Source organism: Petaurus breviceps, unplaced genomic scaffold (assembly GCF_028583685.1).
Source record: "Petaurus breviceps papuanus isolate PSGF00001 unplaced genomic scaffold, PetGlider_PUasm1.0 90779, whole genome shotgun sequence".
Lineage (NCBI taxonomy): Eukaryota > Metazoa > Chordata > Mammalia > Diprotodontia > Petauridae > Petaurus > Petaurus breviceps.
Window position 1 is genome coordinate 7034333 of NW_027187344.1, and position 21015 is coordinate 7055347.

The 21015-nt window shown below is 37.4% G+C and overlaps 1 protein-coding gene across 7 annotated transcripts in view; it reads right to left on the reverse strand.

Moving 5' to 3' along the window:
- PRRC2B (proline rich coiled-coil 2B) overlaps positions 1-21015 on the reverse strand; it is a 93450-nt gene that overhangs the window by 47706 nt on the left and 24729 nt on the right. For all 7 annotated transcript variants that reach the window (XM_069069324.1, XM_069069321.1, XM_069069323.1 and 4 more), the window contains exons 2-4: positions 10010-10179; positions 8502-8679; positions 3044-3146 (exon numbers count right to left, since the gene is read on the reverse strand). In XM_069069324.1, the coding sequence (XP_068925425.1) occupies positions 3044-3146; positions 8502-8679; positions 10010-10124 (396 nt within the window). In that variant the 5' untranslated portion in view covers positions 10125-10179. The remainder of the gene's footprint in view (positions 1-3043; positions 3147-8501; positions 8680-10009; positions 10180-21015) is intronic.

Sequence of the window (21015 nt, forward strand, 5' to 3'; positions counted from 1 at the left end):
AAATCCCACATAGTAGCAAAATATTAATAGAGCAGTATTCTATGTGATATAAAAAAATGGAAACAAAGTAGGGGCCAACTGACAGAGGAAATGACTAAACCAGACTGTATGAGGTAAATGAATGCAATGGAATATCTTTACAACATACAAATGATAAATATGAGAAATCCAGAGAAAGATGGGAAGATGTGCATGAAGTGTTGCAGAATGAAGAAAGTCAGACCAAGAGAACACCATGTAAAGTGACTACAATAACATAAAAGAAACAACACTAAAAGACAAATAAACCGAAGCAATGAACAATCTTGATCCCAAAGAACAAAGGACATACACATCACACTTCTTAGTAGAGTGGCAACGGAAAATGTTTTTGCATGTAGCATAGACAGAGTTGTTCTATCATTCAATTTTGTTCAGCTATCTTTCTTTGTTATAAGGGAGAATTTAATGGGGAATAGAGAAATACAAGGAAATTACTCTGATGTTAAAAAAAAATACCCGAAAGACCTGCGGCTAAGTGATATAGTGAATAGAGCACCTGCCCTGGAATCAGGAGGACCTGAGTTCAAATCCAGACTCAGACACTTAGCACAAAACTAGCTGTGTGACCTTGGGCAAGTCACTTAACCCCAACTGCCCTACCTTCCCCCCTCCAAAATGCCAAAAAAAAAAAAAAAATAGAAGTCACTGGACTGATCAAGTAGGGGTATGACCCTCCATCAAACTTGGTGGGGAAGAAATCATGCAGGCACTGAAGAAAAGTTTCAGCTACTGCCTTGACTATCTATACCTGAACTTATTCCAAGTCTCTCTGCAGCCGGAAGTGTGTACCTTTCATGCCAATCAAAGGCATCCCACTGCACTGGGAGCAAATACCAATGTGAGAGTGGAAAAAAGCATTAACTGACTAGTCAGTTAAACCTAGTTAGTTTTGTCCTTAGTACAAAATTGCCAAATTGTGTCTTTTGAAAAGCAAAAAGTACAGAAGAATTCCAACTTCACTGTCTTATTTTCCCAGCCTAAGAAGTAGCACTGAACACATGCACAGCATTTGATGAACTCTAGGAGTGATTTTTTAAAATTAAGCATCAAAGTTTGGGAAATTAGATTTGAATTAAACCTCATATGTTTTTTAGAGGGTCACAGCTAGGCTCAATTAAATTGGGACAGTCAATCTTTCATTTTCAGGCTGGTGTAGTTGTTTAAGTTTGTGGGGGTTTTTAAGAGGCCAGTATGAGACAAAAAGCTTTTGGCATTGCCATATACTTGCCCATATTTCAACTAAAAATTGTATAGAGGAGAAAAGTTCTGAAAAGCCATCTCCTGATCAGATAATATAATCTCAAAGTAATTCATGTTGTTTTAACAATAATAGCATTTATATACTTTAAGGATTGCAAAACCCTTTACACATGTTATCTTATTCGATCTTCACAACAGCCCTGGGAAATAAGTGCTGTGTCCATTTCACAGCTGAGGAAGCTAAGGCAGAGAAAGAAGATTAAGTTATTTACTTGCCCAGTGTCTCACAACTATCTGATGCAGGATATGAACTTAGGTCCTCCTAATTCCAAGTCCAGCACTCTATCCACTGTGGCACCTATCTGCCTTTCGAGAGATTCACTGATACCCAAACACTGAGGTCTGGATCTATTACCTTTTAATGTGCATTAACAACCTTAGAACTGAATGTACTTCACCCATTATAATTTTCTAGGCACCAGGTAAATCTATATTCCTACTGATATCAATCAAGCCCAGTGGATAGTCTGTGATGGAGGGAAGAGGAAAGTTAGGAGGGTCAATTCAATAATTTAAGAAACATTCTGTTTACTACCTCCTTTACAAATCCCACTTTACCAAATGGAAATGGAAAAATGATCAAGCAAAAAAAGTGGTTTCGGGGCAGCTAGGTGGTGCAGTAAATAGAGCACCGGCCCTGGAGTCAGAAGGACCTGAGTTCAAATTCAGCCTCAGACACTTACTAGCCATGTGACCTTGGGCAAGTCACTTAACCCCAATTGCCCTGCCTTCCTCCCTCCAAAAAAAGCAAAAAAAAAAAAGTTTATTTGCTATAATTCTGTGTAGGCTGGTGATTCTATAAGCAGAAGATCACTCAACAGCCATTAAATCAGATCTCCAATGCAACCACTCTGGAAGGTAATCAAGAATTATGTTAAGAAAGTAACTAACGTATTTAGACCCTGACCCAGGGATCCTACTGCTAAGCATTTACCTCAAGGAGTTCAAAGATTAAAAAAAAAAAAAGAGAGAAAGGTTTACACACACACACACACACACAGACAGACAGACACAACACACACACATACACTGGCATTTGATAGCATTTTTGTAGTAGCAAAAAATTAGAAATAAAGTACATAGCCATCACTTGGGGAATAACTAAAGAAAATGCAGTATGTCAATGTAAATGAAGATTGCAGAGAAACATGGGGGTACATATGAACTGATACAAAGTCAGGTAGGCAGAACCATGAAAATAATATATACAAGTACCATTATAATGTAAAAGAAAAGAACAAAATCATCAATTAAAATGAAACTAAACACTTTAACTATAATGATCAAGCTTGGCTCCACAAAAGGGAAAAAAAAGGCACCTCCCTCTCTTTGTAAAGGTGAGAGATTAAGAGCATAGAAAACTGCAAGTGATATTGGTTGATGAATTGGTTAACTGTGCTGAAGTGTTTTGGTTTTTTTTTCTTCTGTCTTTTTCATAGGGGATCTATTCCTCTGGGGAAGGGATAAAGAAAGGTAAGAGAAACAGAGGGAAGGAAAAGAAAAGAGAAAGAAGAAAGGCCTCCAAATTCTATCCACTTGTTATTGTCCATGGTCAATCTTTAAAACAATATCTGTTAAATACAAAATATTTGATATCACAGAAGTGTTTTCCAAAGTCTTATCCACATACCAGACATCTTGTAGAATAAGAGAAATCATGCACAGCTCCTACTTGTTCCCAACAAAAATGTGGGGATCACAGAGTATAGGGAGCATTTAGGCTCTGGACATCAGCACCTACCTCCTGACTGATTGACTGTGTCGGTTTCTGTAAATTGGAGACAGATTTCTGCAAACCCGGCTGCAGCAGCGACTCCTGCGGCTGTGCGGCCGTCACACTGGAACTAGAAAAATCAGCAAAATAACTAGCATTATTAGACATGATATAGAATGGTGACAAAACCCCAGAAGCCACAATTGCTCAGCTGTTTGATGGAGGTAAAATCTACTGCTTTATTACTCCCTTTAAAAAAATAAACAAACTCTTTTCCCAACATCCTGACAAGAAATGGTAAATTGAGCCTTTTACATGAGGACAGAACAGCCCTCTGCCCTTCTATGGTGCATCTGTCTACAAAAGCTCAATTTTTCTACAAAAGATTAAAAATGAAGAGAACTGTATAGAAGGGATGCCTGAGCCACAACAAAAGAAAGTAACTTTAATTGCTCAGTGTGATGCAGTGAATTCTCTGGTCTAAGATTTTCATGGTTTCAAGGATCATAGGATCCATCTAGTCAAACCTCTTCATTTTACAGAAAAGGAAATTGTCAGAAGCTTCACCTCCTTGAAACACAGGTTTTTTTTTTTTTAACATAAAAACAAAAAATAACATTTTTAATGAGAAAGCCTTGTATTCTGAGTAGCTCAACACAGTCACTGCTTTTCCAGCTTTAGGGGTGGGGGTTAGGGGAAAATGCAATAGTTTACCCTACATTAGGAACTCATTTGTTAACCAGAGTTCTTCATTCCTCCCCTACTTATTCTGCTACAATCTCGGCCTTCTTTTTAGTCACTACTACACATAAAAGAGGGGGCTGCTGCGGAGAGGCCTTTGGGGCTCCCCTACACTTCACTGTCTCTGTTCAGTCCAGTTCAGAGATGTCAATTTTGTGCCTCCTACCCCCAAACACTAGGATGCAATCAACCCCAGTTCCAATTATCTTTTGTCATTCCAGGAAAGAGATGGCTGGAGTAGGAAGGAAATAATCACCCATTCCAGCATGAACACCTGAACGACTGAGCAGGCACGATTTCTTCTTTAAAAATTTTCTCTTTCACCTCACCCCTTGTGGATCTGCTCCAGCATGAATATTCTTCATTAAGGCTGTCAAACATTTATTACTGTACAATCTCAAATGACATCCAATCATTTTCTCTGAACCACACGGAGAGCCTAAATTTCACTATTCATATATCATGTATGATACTTATTTTCAAGACAGGGCACACAAGATTTTGAACTTGTGTGGAATGATTCTTAAGAGATTGTGTGTGTGTGTGTGTGTGTGTGTAAAACACTGGCTTTAGAATCAGAGGATCTGATCTTGAATTTCAGAGAGCTCACAATCTCTTGGGCCCTCAATTTTCTCAACTATAAAAAAAGAAAAAAATGAAAAGACTGGACCAAGTGATTTATAAAGTCCTTTCCAAGCTCACCAAACCTTAGTTAACCTCTATACAAAATAGGCATAACTACACTCTACCTACCTCATAAGATTAATGAGAGAAAAATACTCTGTAAAACTAAAACTCTAGGAATGTGAAAATATTATTATTAATAGATCAGCTTACCTTGCTCCCTCCATCTGCCCACAAGCTTTCCCGGGAGGGGTTTTTAATAGATGATATCATGATCACTTCCAGTGATCAGAGAAAACAATATGTTCTGAGTTACTTTTTTTTTTAACATATATATATATATATTATTTTTTTTTAAAGCAATCGGGGTTAAGTAACTTGCTCAAGGTTACACGGCCAGTTATTTCTGGGTGTGGTGCTAAGTATCAGAGCCCGGATTCCATCCCCAGGTCATCCCAACACTGGAGCCGGTGCTCTTACTTGCTGTGCTACCTGGCCGCCCCTAACATATATTTTTTTATCAAATGTTTTATTAACTTCTAGTTTACCTCATTCATTTCCGCAAGATTTTGAGTTAAAAATTTTCTCCCCGTTTTTACCCTACCCACCACTCCAAAATAGCGATCCCACTGGATATCCCCTCCTCCAATCTGCTCTCTCCCATATCTTCTCCCATACCTCCTCCAACTTTCCAGTAGGGCATGGTAGATCTCTATGCCCCAGTGCCGGTATATCTTATTTCCCATTTACATGTAAAATAATATTGATAATAGTATATATATATATTTTTTAAATATTTGATTTTAAAACTTTGAATTGCAGATTCATTCCCTTCCTCCCTTATCACCCACCCTTACTGGAAAGATAAGCATTTCAATATAGGTTGTACATGTATAGCTATGCAAAACATTTCCAGAGCAGATATATTGTAAAAGACTGACTATATTTCCCTCCCTCCTATCCCACCTCCCACTTGTTCTATTCTCTACTTTGATCCTGAACCTTTTCAAAAGTGTGTGCTTCCAACTTTCCCTTCCCCCTAGCCTGCCCTCCCTTCCATCATCCCCTGTCTCATCCACTTCCCCCCTACTCTCCTGTAGGGTAAGATACTGTATTTAGCGTGTATGTCATTGCCTCCCTAAGGCAAATTCAATGAGAATAAGGTTGACCCATTCCCTTTTGACTTCCTGTTCTTCCCTTCCATTGTAACCATTTTCCCTTACCTCTTCTACATGAAATAGTTTACCCCATTCTGTTTTTCCCCATCTCCTCTCATTATATTCCTCTCTCACCTCTTAATTTTACCTTTTAAGTATCATCCCTTCCCATTAAACTGGTCCTGTGCCCTCTATCTATATATACCTATACAAATATATACACACATTCACATATGTATTCATATGCCCATATACCCTCCTATATAGACCATATATATGTATGTGTGTGTATATACATTTTTATTCCCTTCAATTATTTTCATACTAAGAAAAGTTTCATAAGTTACAATTATTGTTTTTCCATGTAGGAATGTAAACAGTTCAACTTTGATAAGTTCCTTATGATTTCTTTTCCCTGTTTTCCTTCATATGCTTCTCTTGCTTCTTGTATCTGAATGTCAAATTTTCTATTCGTTTCTGGTTTTTTCATCAAGAATGCTTGAAAGTCTTCTATTTCACTGAATGACCATATTTTCCCCTGAAACATGATACTCAGTTTTGCTGGGTAGGTGATTCTTGGTTTTAATCCCAGCTCCTTTGCCCTCCAGAATATCATATTCCAAGCCCTTTGATACCTCAGTGTAGAAGCTGCCAGATCCTGGGTTATCCTGATTGTGTTTCCACAATATTCAAATTGTTTCTTCCTGGCTGTTTGTAATATTTTCTCCTTGTTCTGGGAATTCGGGGACCTGGCTATAGTATTCCTAGGAGATTTCTTTTGGGAATCTTTTTTAAGAGATGATCTGTGGATTCTTTCAACCTCTATTTTGCCCTCTGGTTCTAATACATTGGGGCAATTTTCCTTGAGAATTTCTTGAAGGATGATTTCTAGGTTCTTTTTTTGATCGTGGCTTTCAGGTAGTCCAATAATTTTTAAATTATTTCTCCTGGATCTATTTTCCAGGTCAGTGGTTTTCCCATGAGATATTTCACATTGCCTTCTATTCTTGCATTTGTTTGGATCTTGAATTCTAATATAGTCACTAGCTTCCCTTTGCTCCAATCTAATTCTGAAGCAATGATTCTCCTCAGTGAGCTTTTGAGATTCTTTTTCCATCTGGCAAATTCGGCTTTTTAAGGCATTCTTCTCCTCACTGCCTTTTTGAGCCTCTTCTGCCATTTGAGTTAGTCTATTTTTTAAGGTGTTATTTTCTTCAGTCAGGTTGTTGACTCTCTTTTCATAATTTTCTTGCACTGTTCTCATTTCTCTTCCCAATTTTTCCTCCACTTCTCTTATCTGCTTCTTAAGGTCCTCTATGGCCTGTAACCAGCTTGTATTTTCCTTTGAAGCTTTTGGTGCAGGAGTTCTGACTTCACCGTCTTCCTCCTGTTCCATGCTTTGATCCTTTTTGTCCCCAAAATAGTAGTCTAATATTGGATTTCTCTGTTTGCTTTGCTTCCCTCACTTACTCATGTTGCCACTCAATTACTTGACTTTTGGGCTTTTTGCCACAGTAGGACTCTGCCACCAGACAGGGAGCTTCTTACCAAATGCTGGGGTTTTCTCAGCTGCCGGAGGTATTAATTGGGTGCCCTCTCTGAAGCCTCCACACATTCTGGCAAGCTGATCACACACCCCAGACCACAATCCAGATCCAAGCAGGTTAAAGCAAGAGCAATTACCCCTCAGACTAGTCAGTTGGTCCCCATACAGTCTGCAGGCCAGAAGCTGAAGCAGCCACGTGATGGCGGCTGCATAGCCACAGTACCTCAGCGGCTTCTCCCTCCAGGGGATAAAGGCCCACCGCACTCTCAAACTACCAGATCCAAAGTCCACATTGCACTGACCTCTCACTTTGTCCTTAGCATCTGTGTGTTAATAATTCTGGAAACTGCCACAGCTGCTGGTGATCTGAAATCCCTCCCACAGGCAGCTGGTCAGGCCCACCCTGGGGCTAAAACCTCAGGCTCCGGTGGGGCTGGGGTCAGCTCCCAGAGTGCTGCACTGGCTGCTCCCTGCTAGCCTGCCAGGCTGTCCTCAGCGGGAGGTTAGCTTCTCTGTGTCATTGTGTGGGTTCTGTAGCTCCAAAGTTTGTTCACAGTCACCTTTTACATGAATTGGAGGTGGTGGGAGCTGGAGCCCAGCAGAAGTCCTGTTTCTACTCCACGATCTTGACTCTACCCCCCTCTGAGTTACTTTTACCTTCTTGTTCTAAGAGTACAAAACATACTGATAGTCTTGCTGTCCAGCAGGTAGCTCTGGCAAGTAGTTCTCTGGTAGGCTATTATGAAGAAAACTTTCCTCTCATGTCCCCATTCCTTCATCCTGAAATTGACCCTCAGAGTCAACACTCTGAGATTACAAATTACAGAAAGAACTATGACTAAAAATGTTAACACCAAAGTCTTTCTAGTCAAATGAAATTTAAATGACCATACAGGGATTCTCTTAAAAGCTGCATATGATTAGCCAGAAGGCCCCAAGTTTGCTAAGGTGCATGATTTTCTTTGACACTTGTGCTCAGGAAACAGGGAATGTCATACATTAGTCCTAAACTTCTCAAGTAATTCTGTAATACGTTACCCAGAAGCAGTACAGAATAAGTCATTACAGAAACTCTTTGGTGTAACAGGCCTTTTCTAATGAGACAAAGTGTGCCAGCTTTAAAGGCAAACAAAAGATTCTTTGAAGACCATATGACTCATAAGAATTTCTTTCATTTAGTAGATAGTACCATCAACTATAACATCTAGGCAAAGTGAAGACAGGAAGCAAGAATCACAAGAATAGCAATGGGAAGCTAAGGAGGAAGATACTCTTCAATCTGATTTTCCTTAATTCTCAATTCCAAAATTTAAAATGCTACAAAAGGCAGATCCTGGGAAACACTAGCCTGAGCCAACACGATAACAAACATTTCCTGACTAAATCTATGATAATATCCACAAGCAGTCTGCCTTACCTCTTTTGGTCTGGCTGGTCCTGCTTGTTTGCCCATCCTGTACCGTCTTTGGGCACTATAATGATGTTAGGGTCGTTTCCTTTGTTTTCAGACTTCAAGCTTGGCAGGTTTGCAGGAGGCGGCATTCGCCGGGCAGTGGCAACTTTCCCGAGACTCTGTAAGCCATGTCTAGGAATAACTGTAAAATAGGAAAAGATGGTAATAAATATTAAAAGCCACCAAAAGAGCTAGACCCTATCAACACAGTTTCAGTTTAAAATCCTGAATGATAATGATTTAAAACACTAACACAAACACAAAGAATATAGCAACAAGTACAAACTATAACATTTATTGTTGAATCATTTCAGTCACATCCAACTCTTCCTGATTCCATTGGGAGTTTTCGTAGAAAAGATATTGGAGTAGTTTTCCAATTCCTTCTCCAGCTCATTTTACAGATGGCGAAACCAAAGCAAACACGTTAAAAGTTCCCAGGGTCACATAGCTAATAAGTATCTGAAGCCAGATTTGAACTCATGAACATGAGTCTTCCCAATTCCAAGTCCAGCGCTCTATCTATTACACTACAGAGTGACAAAAATAAGAAGTCTCCCTCACTGTAAATAATTCTAACAACACAGGAGATAAGAGTCATATTTCCTTATCAGATTTAAGTTCCTTGAGAATATAAATTTCAGTTTTCATCTTTTTTATCTCAAGAGCCTAGCAAGAAGTAGAAACCCCATTTCCTGGTCTCACACCCTAATGGCTCATCTTAGTTTGGAATAATTTTAGAATCTTAATTTATAAGAGAAAACCCCCTGATAGGCTAAGACAACTGGACTTCAGTCTATAGAAGGCCAAACTATGAATGCAAATTATTGAATTTTATAAAAAATCATGAGTATGAAAAATTCAGTGCGGATTTGTTCACTATATAATAATAATCACAGTTAAGATTTAAATAGCACTTTATCTATCTCGTTTTATTCTTACTACAAGGGAAGTGCTATTATTACCTCCATTTTATAGATGAGGAAACTGAGGGAAAGAGGAGTAAAATGACTTGCTCAGCATCACACAGCTATTTTTGCAGAAGAAAATGACAGTGGTAGGGATCAAGATTATAGAAGAAGGGTTGGGAGGAAGGGCTGTCACCTGGAATCTTAGACTTGAGTTGGCTTCAGGAAAAATAACAAGTATTATTTCACAGAGAAGTCACTCTACTTATAGAGCTCAATACTTCAAGAAGCTTACAGGTTACAAATACAAACAGCTTTCATTAAGGCTTTCCAGAATGGTAAATTAGAAACATTTTGAAATGTCTCCCTAACTTTTAGGGCCTTTCATCATGGGAGCAATCATGACTTCCCACAAAATGCTTCTGTTGCCACTGTCATGGCAGAATGATGAACTTCATGGATCATAGTGATTTGAGCCAGTGTGATAGTAATTACCATGTTCTTATGGCTTTTAATCTAGAGATTTTTATTTAAAGAGATTAACTGGTTACCCTGCCTCCTTACCTGTGCTTCTGATAGCTTCTACTGACTTTCCTTTATACTTATCAAATAGGCTGAGAGTCGAGTACTTGCTTTTCCCATCCTTTCCCTTGGTTATTTGCCCCAAACGATCTGACATTGCGATGAAATGTCATCTAGTAAGGAAATTTTTCTCGGCACCACTCCCGATTTGCCTTTAAAATAAGAAAGAGAAGAAACTACAATTAGCTCATACTCTCTGATCAAGCTCTGAACTAAGAAAATCTGGCTAAGATGTGAAAAACTGGCATCTATTAGAAAGCCATAATAAATGCAACATTTACCACTCGTTCCCTTTTGGTAATCTACAGCCAGGACAAGCTGCAAGATTGCAGAATATACATCAATTTAGTTCATCAAAGAAAACAGATAAAAGTAAAACAAAACAAAAGAAATGGAGACTGCACAATCCATTTACTCTCTAACGCTATTCATTTCAGCAAAAATCAAAACATCAATGGAGAAAACAATACAAAATAGGACAGCTTTTGAAAAGGAAAGCATTAACACATCTGGTTAGTCAACAAAAACATGCATTTCTGAAGGTAAACAGGGAAGATTAAATACATACATAAACCAGAAAGTCTTAACAGATTAACATATTATGTTGTGGACAAACGTCTAGTCCTGCCTGTCCTACCTACATTCCTAATGTTCTTCTATCCTTGCCTTCACAACCCAGATGCATACTGACTTTTGAAGGTAGTCTGAGAGACAAGAGCCAAGTCTAAGAAGTTCCATTTGTATCCAACACTCCAAATCCAGATCATTATTAGACCCCATGATACCCTTTTCTTCTGATGTCCAATTTCTACAGGAATTATATAGGCTTTGTTTTATTTGTAGAACTATTTCCCCCTTTGTCAGGATACAATTAGAGGTGTTTTATAATGAATCTGAATCAAAAAACTCACTGAAGAAAAAAGCAAGAGAATAGGAAAAAAATCATATATTTGAAAAACTTATTGTACTTAAGTATCTTTAAATAAATATCATTCTATAAAAAAACTGGAAACCAAACAAAAAATTGCAAGCCCTTGGAGGGTATGATTGTTTTGATTTTGTCTTTGTATCCATAGTAGCACTGCAGAGCACAATGCCTGGTACAAAATATTTAAAGTTTATTGAATAAGAGACTCTCCCCAGAACTTTGCCAGCATTAGAGAATTCAACCTAAAAACTGTCCTGTGAGATTCTGATATTAATATCTTAAATAATGAAGAACATGAAACATGAAGTACAAAGAGAAGAAAATCAAAGAGCCCACTCTCATGAAACTGGTACAAGTCTAGAAAAGGAAAGCATATAGCACGGATCATGCTGCCATGGGTACTTTTGACTTTATTTCTCTCTCCAACTCAGCCTCATGTAATATCTCACCCTACTATCCAAGACCATACACCTCCTTTTATACCACATATGACTAGAGTATTGCTACATAGTTAGTAGTTAAGTTAAACTTAAATGATCCACAAATGAAAAAGCTAAAATAGCAAAGGCAAAAAGATCCTAAAAATATTTTGGGAGCAATTTTTCAGTATCTGATTTAAAAAGTAAAATTAGTGTTCTAATACAATACTGTAAAATTTCAATGTACTGTCCTGCTTAAGTATTGAAGAGGTGGTTATAGCCAACTCAATTTTGTATTTAACTTAGTTAGGCCAGAAAGCCAGATAACTTAAAATATCTTTATTGTTCAGCGTGTTCCTAAAATATATTCATTCACTTTGCTGAATTATTACATATTATCTCGTAAATGACAATGTTTTATGATAACAGAGTGCTCTGATGCCTCAGAGTCATGCTTATGAATATCACTAATAATTACCCAATAATATAAGAATGAGTAGATGGGTAACAAAGAGTATAAGAAATCAGGCTTAAAGTATACCAATCTCAAGTCATCCCCTGGAAAGTTTTTAAAAAGCAAATCCCGACTTGTTTTGTTGTGATCTGTCTTCTTTCCAAAAGGTGGGGCATAGGGGGAAAAATTCAACTAATGGGAGGTTTTGATATCCCTGACCATGTTAAACCGATCATTAAATTTCAAACTACAAATGGGCAAACTGAAATTAAATTCCCATCTCATTCTATATACACATGGCATTTTGTATTCTTCTATCAAAAATGCAACCCTAATAAGCAAAGGGACTAACTCAAAGGTACACTATCAATATCCTGATATTGACTCAGTAAAATATTCAACCATGAGAATGAATCGAATCACTGAAGATTTTCATAGCAATTAATTTTCTTTAGCATATATTTAGGAGTTCTTTTGTTTAAATCCTATTAAACACAAATTCCAAATGAAAATCCAATCAATTCTCCAGTCATACGTAACTCCACTGAAATTTGCTCTTACCCAGAGGCTCCCTCCCCAGTCTTAATAAAATGTTGCTGCTTTTAGTAATTTAATTAGCTTCCCATCTGCCAATAAACAACTCTTCTAATAATGTACACATATCAAACATCTTGTACTACCTGAAGGTTTACAAAGTACTTTCTTTACTCCAGTCCTATGAGGTAGCTAATGATAGTATTATTATCCCCTTTTACAGATAAGGAAATTGACTCAGAGTGGTAAAGCAATTTTCCTGAAGTAACACAATAAATAAATAGTATGGGGCTACACTTCAGGACAGAAATTCATGTAGAGGGGAGAAAATAGATTAATATAGTAGCCACTTCAGTTCAATAAGTTGTAAATCTAAATTGACACCGCGCAAATTTTCTTCTTTTAATGCTAGGAAAAACTTCCACACATGATGCTTTATCAAAGGTCATTTTTAACTAAAAGTATTCAATTACGTAGAGATTTTATACAAAAATCCTTATAGCCAGTGCTTATTCTGGACCTGCCAATCTAAGAAGTGTCTATACCCTGTGAATTTCTACAGCAGTAAATAACTGTAACATATCTGCACACACATAAACCACCACGATCACCAAATGCCTCTTAGTTTCCCTGGCTTCTTGCTAGACTCAGCTCAATCTCAACTTCTGCAGAAATTACTTGGGAACACCCCCATCAAAGCTGCTAGTGCCTTCCTCTTCAAATTACCTGCCATCTATTCACATACTCCACCTCCCCCTACTGTGTGTATGTGTGTGTCTGTCTAAGTAAACACATATTTATTTTACATGTGTTCTGCTCTGCCCTATTAGAATGTAAGCTCCTTGAGGACAAGGGCTATTTTTTGCCTTTCTTTGAATCCCTAGCACTAAGCACAGTTACTAGCACATAGTAAACATTTGATAAATGCTTGTTAACTGACTAATTCTGTTAAGAACACAAAGTTCCAGGCCATTTTACAACATGGGCTATTGAAGAATTTGAGGGAAAAAGAATTCTCTGCTTGACTGCTGCTTTTTTGGCTAGCTAGGTTGACGATTATCATAGATGAAAGTCTTAAAGACAAAGCATTAAGGCCAAAGTAAACACCCTCAAACAGTCTCTGGGCATTCACTTATTATAACCCCAGCCCTTTCCTCCATTATTTGGTGAGGTCTGATCAAAATTAGCTAATCCTATCTTTAAACAGTTAATAGTCCTCTAGATGACAGGGGACAACCAGGGAAATTACGTAAGAAATAATTGTCCTGATAATTCGATTCTTTTTCAATTGACAAGTATATTTTCTCGCCCTTCCACTCCTTTTTTAAATCCCCATGATTTAAAAGAAAAAGAAAATTCTTGTAACAAATATGCCTAGTAAAGAAAAGCAAATTTCTGTATTGCTCATGTCTAAAAACCTATGTCTCATTCTATGTCTTGAATCTATCATTTCTCTATCTGGTAGTACTTTGGTACATATAGTTGTACTTTGCAAAAAAGTGTATAGTAATTACTTCGACGTACAACAACATTTTTAACAATGGAAGAACATGGCCAGGAGCTGACGACAGATGAACTACTGATAGATCTGCATGAGGAGCAACAGCAAGAGGTTGCGGAGGATATCTCATCTGAGGAGGAGGTGGAGAGGTTGGAAGAATCCCTCCTGTCAAATGAGATCAGGGAGGTTTATCAGATGTGGAGAAAAGTGCAAAATTTTGTTGAAAAACATCACCCAAGTAAGGCTGTAGCAATGAGAGCCACAAATATTTTTAATGATAATGCAATGTCACATTTCCGTGACATTCTTAAAAAAACATCAAAAACAAGTGTCATTAGATAGATTCCTAGTCAGAAGCAAACACACAAAAAAAATTGATGAGTCAAAACATGAAAGTGATTCCAAAAGACAAAAAATAAGTGAGGGTAGTAGTGTTAGTCTTACTTTTAGTGAAAGTACCAAAAGAGAGAATACTCCCCAAAAGTTGAAATCCCTGATATTCTCACAGAAGGAGATTCTCCTTCCAAGTAATAACCCTTCTTTTATTTTCAGTTTATATTGTGTACTAATCATTGCTTTTGTATTTCAGGTACATTAGGGACAAAAAAAACGTACTTAAAATTAGAAATAATTATTTTTATATGAATATTTTTGGGGATGTGGTACCGATCATCCAACTTTACATTATTTCCTATGGGAAAATTCACTTTGCAGTACGAACAAATCGCATGACAAACAGAATCTCAGAACAAATTAAATTTGTAAACCAAGATTATACTGTATATACCATAATTCACATAGTCATTCTCTACCTGATGGGCACACCTCTTTATTTTCTAGCTCTGACACTACAATAAAAAAATGTTGCTATAAATCTTTTTGTACCTACTGTTTTTTAGAATGATCTAGAAATAATGCACTAGGTAACAAGGACCTATGGGATCAAAGGCTCTTACAGAGCAAAAAGAGACCTCTAAAGGCCATCTCGTCTAAGTTTCTCATTTTTCAAATGAGGGAATGAAATTATGGTTCAGGGACTACCCACAGTCACTCAGGTAGTAAAAAACAGTGCTAGGATTTGACCCCAACTCCTTCCACCCCAAATCCACTCTCCCTTTCTATTTCCCCATGATGCTGTGCTAAGTGGACCAGAAAGTTTTAATTCCAGACTAAAAAACACTGCTGCTTACTATTCCTGTGTGATATTAAACAGGTCAATTAATTAACCTCCCCCTGAGTTTACAGTTTCCTTGTCTATAAAACAAAAAGGATATACCAAATCATTTCTAAGGTCCCTGGAAGCTCTAAATACTATGAGCTTCCTTCTTATGATTGGCTCCAAGAGTTACACACACAGTGGATGAAGAAATACTTTAAGAGTGGTCGTTTGAGATCAAAGTGCTTCCTCAAATACTTGTACTTCATTTTCCTCATACTTTTCTAGGGCTTGAAAATATCAAAGCATGAAGACCTGATTAGCAATGTACAATCAATCAAGGGGGAGATCTAAGAACTTACTTTATGTTATTCCCTTAGCTTGACTATAAAGTAGGTAGTCAGAGCAACACTGCAATGGCAACAGAGTTAGTCAAGATCCATGGTATTTGCCCACTTTGTCTCATTCAGACACTGTAGAGGACTGCTAACTACCCATCCTGAAGTTTTTTAAATTGAGAGTTGCTTTGTATCTTCTCTCACACTGAAGCTAAATAAATTTTCACTTGCAGTACATAAAATTCTATCAGTTTCTCTCACTTTTAAGGCTAAAGATAGGTTAAAATTGTGGCAGAGATCTGTAGTCACAATAAAAATCAGAGATCTTCACAATACAAATGTGAGGTGAAAACAATGAATCATCATAGTAAACTAGCCTTATCTTTTGGCACAAAAAACTGTCATTCCACCCCCACCCTTGCCCCCAAAAGTCAGATATAGGCTATGCATGTGCAATTACGTATAACATTTTCATATTAGTCATTTTGGAAAAGAAGACTTGAATAAAAGAAAAAAAATGAATGAAAGTGGAAAATAGTATGCCTCAGTATGTATTCAAACAATATCAGTTCTTTCTTTGGAGGCAGATAGTATGCTTCATCACTAGTCCTTTGAGTTTGTCTTGGATCATTGTATTGCTGAGCATAGGTAAGTCTTTCACAATTCTTCATCAAACAATATTGCTGTTACTGTGTACAACATTCTCTTGGTTCTGTTCACTTCACTATGCATCAGTTCATGTAAGTCTTTCCAGGTTTTTCTGAAACCATCCTGCTTGTCACTTCCTGTCATTTGTACTTACAATCATATGCCACAGCTTGTTTAGTCATTCTCCACCTGACAGATATCCCTCCTTCAATTCTTAGCCACCACGAAAAGAGCTGCCATAAATATTTTTTGTACAATTAGGTCCTTTCCCCCCCTTTTTTTAATATCTTTGGGATACAGCCTTAGCAGTGATATTGTTTGATTTACTTTTTATAATCTAAGAGATTCAAATAAAAAAATGAAATAACTTCAGTAAAGCAACAAGTTGCTTTTTAAAAAAATCTATCAGGATTTCCATATATTATCAAAATACTCAAGAGGAAAAAGATAGGGAAAAAATTCCATTCAGAATAGCTGCAGTATATATAAAATATCTGTCAGTCTATTTACCAAGACAAAGGAGTTATATGAACATAACTACAAAATACTCTTTACAGAAATAAAGGACTTAAAATAACTGCTCGTTCTAATATAATAACGACAATACCACCTAAATTATAGAAGCAATGTGGAATAACAGAACCAGAAAACTGGAGTTCAAGTTCCACTCCTGACATATACTGGCTGTCAGTCAGTTAACAAACGTTTATTAAGTGCTTGCTATGTGCTAAGCCCTGGGGATATATCCAAGAAAGGCAAAAAAAAAACAAAAAACACAGCCCCTGCCCAGAGGGAGCCCTCATTCTACTGGGGAATACAACATTTAAATAACTAGGTACTAAGCAGTAAGTATGTGGAATAGATGGAACATAGTAATCTCAGGGGAAAAGGGGAGTATGGGAAAGAAGAAGCCAAGAAAGATCTCTCTGCAGATAATGAAATAAGAGATGGGTCATAAAGAAAGCCAATAAGAGGCTATGTGAACCTGGGCAAGTCAATTAACCTCTCAGTGCCTAGGCAACTCTCTAAGTATCTTAAGTAGCAGAGAAGAGAGTTTTGCTCAACTAGGAGTTCCTATGAAATCACAGGTCCAGTCCATACACTACCCAAATCTCTACCAAATATATTAACTTACAGATTTATCACCATAACAAAGAACCAAAGTTGGGGGGGGGGCCCTAGAACTACCAGATCTCCAAGTATAAAACAGTAATTGTCAAAAGTATTTGACACTGGAGAAGGGGCAGGGGAGAGGGGGAATCAATGGAACAAATTAGGTACATAAAAACTAGAAGCAATTAATCAAAGTAGCAATGTTCAATAAGCCCAAGAACATCAGCTACTAACATAAGAGCCTCACCACTTGGCAAAAACTGCTAGGCAAATTGGAAAGCAATCTGGGAGAAAGACTTAAACCAACATTTCCTACTATATATCTCACCAACAATAAGCTCCAAATGAATAGACGATCTAGATATAGAAGGCTATCAAAAACAAATAAACAATAAAAGGGAAGGAGATACTTCTCACAGTTATGAATATGGGAATTCTAGACTAAACAAGGGTTAGAGATTATCATAAAATAAAAAAGGGACAAACATGAATATGACATTATTTGCAGCCAGCTAGAACCTAAGCAAAACAAATAAATTTTTTGCACAAATAAAATCAATACAATTAGAAATTGGAAAAATGGGAAAAATATTAGCAGCAATTTATCTGATAATGATCTGGTATATAATATATGAAACAAATAATAAAAACAAGAGTCACTCTCCAACCAGGAAATGATCAAAAGTTAGAAACAGGCAGTTCTCAAAAGAAATCAAAGCTATCAACAACTATGAAAAAAATGCTCCAAAATCATTAATAAGAGAAATGAAAATTTAAACAACTGTGAAATGCTCATACCCATCAGATTAGCAAAGATGATAGAAAATGACAATTGTTAGGCTACTTACTAATACTAACTGGTAGAGCTCAACAGGTCCAACTATTCTTTTTTTTTTTTTAAGCAATTGGGGTTAAGTAACTTGCTCAAGGTTACAGGGCCAGTTTTTTCTGGGTGTGGTGCTAAGTATCTGAGCCCCAGGTCATCCCGACACTGGGGCCGGTGCTCTTACTCGCTGAGCCACCTGGCTGCCCCAAGTCCAACTATTCTTGAAAGTAATTCCAACCTATGCTCCATAAGTCATTCAACTGTGTATACTCTCTGATTCAGCTACTAGGCACATGCCACAAAAAGATCAAAGACAGAAGGAAAGGACCCATATGAACAGAAATATTTATAGCAAAAATCTCTGTCCTGACAGTATTAAAAACAAAGTGGATACTCACCAATTGAGGAATGGCTGAACAAATCATGATATGTAAATGTCATACTATTGCACTGTAAAAAGTGACAGTGGGACTGATTTAGATAAACTTGTGAAAACTTATATGAAGAGGTACAGAGAGAACTGAACAGCTAGGTGATGCAGTGGATAGAGTGCTGGGCCTGGAGTCAGGAAGACATGAGCTTAAACTCTGACCTCGGATACTAGCTATGTGACCCTGGGCAAGTCACTTAGCTGTTTGCCTCAGTTTTCTCATCTGTAAAATGATCTGGAGAAGGAAATAGCAAACCACTCCAGTATCTTTAACAAGAAAACCCCAAATGAGATCATGAAGAGTCAGACATGACTCAACAATAACAACAATAGAGCAAAGAGAGCAGAGCCAGAAGAATCAGTCATATAAATGACTACAATATTATGAAGAAAAACAACTTTGAAACACTTTAAAACTTTCATTAGCCTGGACTTCTGAAGACTAATAATGAAACATGCTTCCCACTAACTGATAGAAGGGTGATGGAATATAGGTGCAAAATGAAGCATACATTTCCATATATAAATATCATCACACAAAATTAGTTTGCTTGGCTATATTTATTTGTTACAAAAGAAGGCCTGTATGGGAGACAGGGAATAGGTGAGGCAAAGTAATGATAGTGATGTCCAAAAAAAGAGTATCAATGAAATATTTTTAAAAAGACAAAGAAAAGAGCAGAATGTTTAGAAGGGGAGAAAGCCAAGCAAGGCAGTGGCAGTATAGATGCTACTTTGTTAAATTTTATATTTTAAAAGAAAGACATAAATTCTGTGTGCTTCAATCTCCCTCATCCAAATCCTCATGGGTTTTATTTAAAGATTAAAACAGCTAAAAAGATTCCAATATTTTAAATAATGTGTTATTATAAATACTACTGGTTGTAAAGAATATACACAAGATTAAAAGAATAGCTGCAGATCCACAACAGCTCCAAAGGACTCATTATGAAAAATGCTATCCACCTCCAGGGAAAGAACCGATGAACTCCATGTTCAGATTGAAACATTTTTTTCTACTTTATTTTTTGCAACACAGCTAATATGGAAATATGTTTTGCATAACTTCACATGTATAATGGATATCATATTACTTGCTTTTTCAATGGAGAGGGGAGGGGCTGGAGGGAGAAAATCTGGAACTGAATATAAAAATAGTGGTTTTTTTTTTAATTTTAAAAAAGAATGCTTGTAAAGTATAAGTCTTCCATATCTAATTAAAATATACCATCAGGAAGTTCCAGCTGACTGCAGCTGTTGCTAGGACACAGCAACTAGCAATGTCTGTTTACATAAAGAATATGACATTATTTGCAGCCGGCAAGAACTTAAGCAAAACAAATAATCAGGATTGTCCTAATTTTGGATAAGGGTAGGACTTATCTCCCAGCCTATAAGTCATTTACTAGAAGAATCTTTCCTCTTCTCCCAAGCCCTAGGCTTTCCTACAGCTTTTCAATGTTAGGAATGCTATATACAAATATATAGCAAGACAAATGTCTGACAAGTTGATCTCAGTTAGAACCCCCCTTACAAACCAAAGACTAGCCAATCTCACCAGACAACTATCCTTCCAAACCATCTCATATTAATATGCAAACTACCTAGGGGTGGCCAGGTGGCTCAGCGAGTAAGAGCACCGGGCTCCAGTGTAGGGATGACCTGGGGATCGAATCCAGGCTCAGATACTTAGCACCACACCCAGAAATAACTGACCGTGTAACCTTGAGCAAGTTACTTAACCCAGATTGCTTTAAAAAAAATATATGCAAACTACCTATGACTGGAGTCAATATTCACTCTGGAGAATCTTTTCTGGTATAGAAGATGAGAAACATCCCTCAAGAGACATTCTCATGTATAAGCAGATGCCATCAGACTAAAAGACACTGTAGCACAGGCTAAAACTTACACAACACATTGTCAATAATTAGTTTCTATTGAGAACCTTCACTGAGCTACATACATGTTACACAAAATACACAGCAGAAACAATTCCTGATAAGAAAAGGGCAAGTCCCCTAAACAAGGAAAAAAGTTGCAGTTGCTCTTCTAACACAGAAAGGGAGATCATTCCTAATCCAAAGTGTCAGGAACTGTCCTGTTATAAACACAAGGGAGTCAGGGAGCTGGGTTACTCCCAGAGAAGTGATTTGAAGTACAAATATAAATGGAAATTAAGGAAGAAGTACTTGATATTCTAATTCACTGTGCCCTTTGGAATTTCTATTCCATTGTCAACAAACTTCCCTGCATCCTAGGCCTTTCCCCTCCTACATCCTTCCATTTTCTGGCACTCAAAGAAACCTGGTTTTCTCCAGAAGACATAGCCTCCCTGACCATCCCTTCCAGTACTGAATATACCTTCTCTTGTGGCCCCTGACACAATGGACCAGAAGGAGGAGCAGACATACTCCTTAATTCCTATACTGCCTTTTCGAGATCCCAAAACCTCTACTCAGTCAGCAACTTATCCTGTGAACTTCACTCCATATAGATATTTCCTACTATCCAGATTCTGATGACAGCTATCTCCCAGCCCACAGGGTCATTCTCTCTCCTTTCTGAAGTAGTTCAGTACCTGGCTAAGTATTCCTCTCTACCCTGATTCCTTCTCTTATACTTTGGGACTGCATTATAT